The 8023-nt window shown below is 43.9% G+C and overlaps 1 protein-coding gene across 1 annotated transcript in view; it reads left to right on the top strand.

The window, feature by feature from the left end:
* KTN1 (kinectin 1) overlaps positions 1 to 5285 on the top strand; it is a 257646-nt gene extending 252361 nt beyond the window's left edge. The window contains 1 exon segment of the mRNA XM_042446464.1: positions 5141 to 5285. Within this exon segment, the coding sequence (XP_042302398.1) occupies positions 5141 to 5270 (130 nt within the window). The 3' untranslated portion in view covers positions 5271 to 5285.
* Positions 5286 to 8023: the final 2738 nt, after the last annotated feature.

The following is an 8023-nucleotide window of genomic DNA, read 5'->3' on the forward strand; positions in this document are numbered from 1 at the left end:
CCTTGCCAGGATAATGAGCTCATAACTTCTTTTGATTTTGTGTGGACACATATAGCTTGGTTGGGTTACCGGACCTCATTTTTGGTCTTGCCACCAAAAGGGGACACTCCTAAGATTCTCATGAGGGCTTTCAGCTCCAGAGAATAAGCAGTTACAATCAATTAATTTTGGAGGCACCACTTCTTGTATTGTGGCATGTTACCTTGTGCAAAAATAAGGGGCCTAATGAAGACTATAGTTGAAGAGGCCAAAATGGACCTTATTTTTGCAACGTTTTAGGGTAATCTCCAGCTGAAATCTTAGCTCAGCATGGAATTACTAGGTGGATTTGAAAACACACACCACACAACAACCCGCCATTCATATTACTTATGTTTGATTACATCTTAGGTTCTGTGGTTTCTCGAGTAACAGGACCTTTGAGGCTCGTAAGTAAGCCAAGGTGGAGCTCAATCTTTGCCTATTATTACTTTTCTGTTTGTGTTAGATGCTGAGATGGTGGTGTTTGCGTCTGCAGGTGGAGGTGATGGTATATCATCGTGAGCTTCCTGAAATTCCCAGCTGTACTTTTTTGAATTCCCTGTTCCTGCTGACAACTTATTGGTCCATCTTCAACTCAGAGCTTGGGAGCTATTGTTGTTTGGACTACGCTTACACTTCTCAAGCTTAGAATAGCCAGTGGGTTATAGGGACTCTTGCAGTGCGGATTTTTTAGGGAGATGGCGTTCCTGAGTCCTGCAGTGGAATACGCCTCTCCTAAACCAAATCCACCACGCAATATGAGAGTTCCAGGAAACAAATTTTGGAATACAAGGACCACACAGATTGTGTATAACCTCTCAAAGATCTTTCATTGCTGTTGCCCCTAAAATTGTGGATAGCATGCCGGCAAGAGATCGCTAACACCGTCTTGGACACTTCACGGAGGGCTTTTGTCAAGAAGGAGCTCTTCCGGGCAGGCCTACCTTCCTGATTCCTCCCGATGATTAAGCCACATGTTATCTGCCCGATTGATGCCCTGTAAATGACCATTTTGTAGATGCCTTTTGGAATGTTTTTACTGTTCCATGGCTTGTGTGTGATTGTATTTTAAGTTATTGTATTTTACTTATTGTATCTTATGAAGTTGTATTTATGGTGTTTTATCAGGTTGTAACCCCACCTTGATCCGACGGGAGAGGCGGGGGCAATATAAATTAAAACGTTGCTTTTTTATTTTAGTATAAAGAAAAGTATCTTTATATAGACCAGGTGCTAGTACCATATTTTGTTCCCATTAGCCATATTTGTTTATATACAGCCTCCCAGTCCGTCCCCTTCCCTTCACTTCCCTTCCCTTCCCTTCCTGTACATTTGTGATTGATGACGAAGCCAGTACGACAATGGCTTGGGGGAACTTGCCAGTGGTCCATGGGCCCCCACTTTCAGCAGCCCTACTGACCCATAAACCAGATAGCAGATCTAACCCCTCAAAGAACTAGAATAAATTGTGGCCTCTGACTCTTTTTTGATGTGATACATGTAGATAACTTTTATAACGTGTCCTTTACAGACTGATAGGCGGACGCAGGAAGCAGTGCAAAAGATGGAGGCTATGTAGATGCGCGGGAAAAGAGTCGTCTCACACAGAAAACGAGTTGCAGGTGATGGCTTAACTAGCCTCAGGAGCAGAGGGTCAAGTATTATAACTGGGCATTTGGGTTTAAACCCCCCCCCGTCTGGCAGGTGTACACGAGGAGAACCAATTACTGAGAGCACAAAGTTCAGGAAAGATAACATCAAGGAGGAAACAATGAGAGGTATTTTTCTCTCTAGTGCAGACTTTGAGCTGAGGGAGGCAGGAGGAGAAGACAAGGACGAAGGGTGGTAATGAAGTCAGGATGGTTGACAATGTTGAACGAGATGAAATTAGCCACTCTGTTCGACAGTGCGCTTTGACTGCATCTATGGTCGGCAAGAGAGAAGGATTACATGAGCAGAAGAAAACAAGGTTTTGCGTGTGGTGGGGGGGGGGTTGTGGGTGGGGGGTGGGGGTGTGTGGGGTGGGGGGTGGGTGGGGGGGGTGTTGTGTGGGGTGGGTGTGTGTTGGGGGGGGGTTGGGGGGGGGTGGTGGGGGGGGGGGAAACCAAAACCACCAAAACAACAAAAAAACCACAACCAACAAAAACTCAAAAAACAAACAAAACCCCAACCCCCCCACAACAAAACCCAAACACACCCAAAAACCAAACTTATTTTTTGTTCAGGGTTTTGGTGGGGGGGGTGGGGGGTTGGGGGGGGGGGGGGGGGAGGGGGGGGGGGGGGGGGGGGGGGGGGGGGGGGGGGGGGGAGGGGGGGGGGGGGGGGGGGGGGGGGGGGGGGGGGGTGGGGGTGTTGATTTGGTGGGTCGTTTGTTTTTTTTGGTTTGGGTTGTTTTGGTTTTTTCTTGTTTTTTTGTTTGTTTTTTTGGTCTTGTTACCCCCCCCCCCCCCCCCCCTCCCCCCCACCACACCCCCCCCCACCCCCCCCCCCCCCCCCCCCATACACTCAAACACCAACCACTTTTAGCATCTATTACATAGTTACTATTCAAGCTGTATAGTTGTGCTTTGTTTTACACAGTCAAACGAACAGCATGATAAAAACAATCAAGATGTGCCCACGTTGTACATATCTAAGCATACCTATGTATTACAACACCAATGGAACGGAAGGAGTAAGTCAATATAAAACTATACAATATCAATGTAAAGCAACATAAATTCGCGTCCAGCTCTCTATTGAAGCTGTCCAGAAGAAGATGACCCCACCCACCTTCTGTGTCCCTTGGTCATTGTCCAGCCTTATGCATATCTAGGCTAGCCTAGAATTTAGTTATCTGCTGTTGGATGGGTTGCGGGGGCGAGGTATTTTATTTTGCTTTTGTGAGGGTCCAAACATCACGGCAGTTAAACTTGAAACTATGTAAGGTTATCAAAGAACACGCACTATATATTCAGTAACCTACAGTAATAAACACTGATGAAATTTAAGCATTATTTTAGCAAAGCAAGTACCTCTAAGGTAAACATTAGAATCACTATATCGATACGTTTGTGAAGAGAATTTGATCCAGTGATTCCGCTCAAGATGAGCATCTTACCACGTACAAGACATACAATTTGCAGAAAATAATAAATATGTTAAAAAAAAACTCAGAAGTCTTACACCACTCTTTAAGCAATATGTATATATTCTCTTCAGAATCTCTGGCTGTCAGGAATAACAACTCTGCAGCTGTAAGTGATTATTTCCACAACTAAGATGTGTTGTTTCTCTTGCAAAGGCAAAAAAAAAAAAAAAAAAAAAAAGAGAGAGATGTTGGATGAACTTGATAATCATGCCCTGCATCATCCTAACTAGCTACTCTCTCGCCTTATAACCAAAGAATGCCTTGGACATCTGCAATAGCTTCCTGACACTGGAACAAGATCATCAGGAAGGTTGTGGGGAGACACTGGCAATGCTTACTTGACACCATTTAGTAGAAAAGAAAGGTAGTTAAAAAATACAAATAAATACAACCACTGACTGCTCTACCAGTGTTCCTGTGGTCATGCTGTGCTGCAGTGAAAACTTCTAAGTACCTTTGATTTAAAAACCACAATGTAGAGCCCTAGTTTTCAGCTTTCTAGAGAAATTATTTAACATCAGAAATGGAGAAGCCTTGGTGGTACATGCTTTAGTTACATTCTTTTTGCATTATTGTAATGCAGTCTACAGGAGGGTGCCTTAAGAAGTGCTCAGAAAGTTCCTTTGGCCCAAAGAACTGCAGGCAGCTTGTTAACTGGGGCTGCCTATAGGGACTGCCCAACTCTCCTGATCCAGCGCTGGCTACCAGTCTTGTTTCCAGGCACAATTCTGGTGATGGCAGTGTCTCCTTTTATGAGCCCATTAGAGCTCTAAAATGTTCTGTCTGTCCCACTACTTTCCCAGGCAGGTCTGGTAGGGAAAAGGCCTTCTTGGTGGCTGGTCCCAGACTTTGGAATCCTCTCCCTAAGGAAGTTAGAATGGCTTCCTTCTTACTCTTCTTCCCGTAGCAAACAAAACATTCCTATTCTATCAGGCCTTTCAGAATTGGCTCCACACTGATGAGTGAATCTACACACTGAAGAGTGATACAAGAAAGTATTTTTTTTTTGTTTATTACTTCATTTATTTACCATCCTGCTTTTCTCTAAGCATAGGACCCAAGGTGGTACACAGTCTTTTGCGTGTGGGTGGATACAATTTTACAGATGTCCTCAATCTGGGGGTCCCCATAATCTAATGGCAAACTTAGTTGTAGTGAACACCTCTCAGGCAAGGTACCAAATTGGGATATGCTAGTATTGTGGAAAATAAAAGGGAAAAAACAACCACAAGTTAGGTGCAAAAGCTGAACAAAAGTGATGTTAAATCTAAAAAAATTCCCCTCTTCCCCACTAAGCAGTACCCAGTGGGGAATTTCTCTGCTTCCCATAAATTCCTAACTTATAAAATATACAAGAAGTGCTTACTTGGCACATAGCATGATGCCTTGTACACTTGGTGGAATGCACGTGATGGTAGACTCTTTGACCTATAAGAAGAGGAAAAGTCTCTTCAAATGGGATCAGTTGTGGTGAGAAGCAACAAGCCAGAGAAAAAGAGGAGTGCTTAAATCTGTCCCTGCTTGCTTTCCCTCTAGCAGCAGCTTCTTCTCCCAGGTTTTTTAAAAAATGGAAAGCACACTTTCACCCATGATTGGTTTATGGAGACTCACCATGGAAAGTGATTTGGAATGAGCAAAATGGCAAGCTAGGGAGTATCAAAGCCCCCCTCATGCCTCTGAATTATCCTATCAGTATCAGCTTTTTTTTATCCATCTAAACCATCAGCTGCCATTGCACATAGTTTAATGTAATCTACAGATTCTTGCCTTGTCCTTCAGGTCTGAGGATTAATCTTGAACGTACACAAGAGGTTTCTGCATGTATTTCTAAGTTTATAATAAGATGAAATAAGCAGAAAATGTACTCCAGGTACACAGCACCATGTTCTGTTTGGAGGAGGGATGTGGAGGTTTTCCTGAAATGCTGATGACTCTCTCTCTCTCTCTCTCTCTCTCTCTCTCTCTCTTGCTTTTTGGGTACTTATTCAGCATTGCTGGGAAAGAACAAGAACTTGCCAGCCTCCAAAAGGAGCTGAGTTCCTTCAAACTCGCGGTGGAGCAGCAGAGGCAGAAAAACAATGTAAGAAAATGCTTACAAATAAATGTTTGGGGGGACTGACTTTGCCAAAAGAACGAGAAGAAGCACCTTCTGGCTAGAATCTGTGGCCCAGCCTCCACTTATGCCTGAGCAGGAAGGTCTTCCCCAGCCTGGTTCCTTCCCGATGCATCGAACTAGTGCAGCTCTCATCACGCTTTGGCCACTATGGTCATTGGCCCCATCTGGAGTGTGGGAAAGGTTAGCAAAGGCTTTGTTATTGAATGTACTTGTAGACAGCAAAGGGACTTCGGGGAGACTATCCTAGCATGGGTTTATAAAAGTTTCTAAAGTCCTTGCTTGGTCCAAAGAAGCAGGTTTGTGTCACTCACCATGTGATTTGGGCATCTTCATCTTGCCTTGACTTTTCCTTCTTAAATACTTGGTTCTATTTAACCTTCTGTTCAGGGCAATACTTTTCTAAGAGGGTAATGTGTTGTGGTACAGTTTAGCCACCTGTCGTCCCCTTTTGAAACTTCCTGGGCCCTGACTCATCCCTCAACTGTACAGCATCACCTTCCAGGAGCACACCATGAGAGAAGGTGCAGTAGAGGTGCCTTTAAAGGCCACAGCCTTGTTGGGCAAGTGCAGAATGGCTGTGTAAAATCCAGACAGATAGACATTTGATTCTCTCCCCACCCCACATTTTTAAAGGAGCTACCTTGCCCATTTCATACCTGTAGAGCCCACAGAAAAATTAAAAAATCACCCCAATTTGGGCTAAACAGCCTTCAAAATAAAAAAAGTTGAGCTGTGCTTTTCAATAGGTAGAAGTACTGTAGTTAAGTCTTGCTGCAAATGCCAACCTTTGAAACAATCTGGTAATTACCCTCCTAATGACTAAAGCCACTCCTGCCCTGCAGTTCACCTCTGCGTTTCTATGTGGAGCAATGCTCATTTGTGCTGCTTAGTGTGCTCTTGCATTCAGAAGTCTTCTCCATCTTTTTCATTTCCTCACACTTGGAAGCATTTGACAATTATGATAAGAACTGAATAAATCTCTCTGCAGGGGGTGACTTAATGCTTTTTTCCTCCAACAAGAATGCTGTTAATTTTCTGTGTTGTTGCATATCAGGGACACTCAGAAGTCCTGTCATGGCTGAGCTGGGAGCCTGGATGGTCCCCAGCTCAAATCTCACTAGGAAACTTGAAGCAAGCCATTCTCTCTCTCCCCTTCACTCTTATGCTCAACCTGCAAAATGGGATAATAATACAAACCTAATCATTCAAATTGATAGGGGTAATTGATTTGAAATGATCACAACATTATTTAAATGCTTCATATTATTTAGAGAATTTACACAGATGCAGTAAAGAAGTGAAAGTGTCACATTTTTGTGATACTGTTTTGCGTTTTCTTAACTTGCCTTTAAGCACAAACATCCAACCGTATAAAGAATGCGAAACCATAAGAAACATTAAAACATGAACTAAAAACAAAGCAGTCCAGAATATGTGCCCCTCTTCAGTCTGTTTTTTTTAACACACCCATAAAGTGCACCCAGACTGAAAATCCCTAGATGTAATAAGATCAGACTGAGGCATGTCCGGTGCAAGCCAGTGCAACCCACAATACCTGCCACAGTCTCAGGCAGGCAGTGAAAGACCATTTTGAGGCACAGATTCTGTAGCCCTGATGTAATCAGCTTTTCATACCTCCACAGCTGCAAGTAATGTGATGAAAGGAGAACAAAAATATGCCACATATTTTTGTTCAGAGTTCAGACAGACTCAGGACTAAAGGGAACGGAACTATAACTGGTGGGGCTTATGCTTCAGAGGAGTAGGATGCTCTTCCCTGACAATTTCAGTTCTGGAATTCACTTTGGGAAGTTGAAACCCCTTTAATATGACTGATGAAAGGAGAGCTAAGAAAGGTTGATGACTTGAACGTCTACTAAGATGCTGCTTTGCTGCTGTTTCAAAATTGTTGCAGGTTTGATGATTTACTAATTGTTTTTTATTGAAATGTTATGAGCAACCTTTAAATGTCACTTAAATAGAAAGTTCAGGGAATAAAAGCTTTACCAAACAAAAAAGTTAGCTGCTAGCCCTCCTCCTGGTACAGAATGCATTGGAAAAGATTTGTTGGCTTGGCCCCCACTTAACATTTAGACAGAAGGTGAACATAGAAACCTACACTGTACTGAGCAGCTTTGCTGATCCAGCACTGCTTCTTCAAATTGACTGAGGTTCTCCAGGATCTTGATTAAGGGTCTCTCAACTTCAAGGATGAGATCTCATAGTTCTCTGGGCCTTGTTATAATCCATCTAGAAGCCACAAGAACCATTGGTCAGTGATGATAGAATTATAGTCCAACCACAGCTTGGAAGAAAGCTCTTTTTTGCGTTACTCTGGCAGGTTATAGACCGCCAAAAATACATATTGAATACGTATTAGAGTTAGGAAGGGGCGGTGCTTCCACACCCTCTAACCCTAATACGTATTCAATACGTACAATATGGCGGCGGCCGTTCCACACGGCCACCGCCATATTGACGTAACGGACGCTCTGCGTCTGCACGTGGTGCACCGGAAGTGACGCCGCGAGTGCGCCCTTTGGCACTTGTGGCGCCTCTTCCGGGGCCCGAGAAGGAGCGCGATTTCCGCGCTCCTTCTCTGCAGCGTCCGGGAGTCACGCTGTTTAAAGGCTGCGGCTCCCGGACGCTGCAAGCAGCAGCGAAGCCAGACGGCCGCTTTTCGGCGGTCTACAACCCGCCAAAATGTTAAGAGCTGTGTATAATTACAGCGCTTTAGAAATAAAGTTTAATAATAA

This window comes from Sceloporus undulatus, chromosome 1 (genome assembly GCF_019175285.1).
Source record: "Sceloporus undulatus isolate JIND9_A2432 ecotype Alabama chromosome 1, SceUnd_v1.1, whole genome shotgun sequence".
Lineage (NCBI taxonomy): Eukaryota > Metazoa > Chordata > Lepidosauria > Squamata > Phrynosomatidae > Sceloporus > Sceloporus undulatus.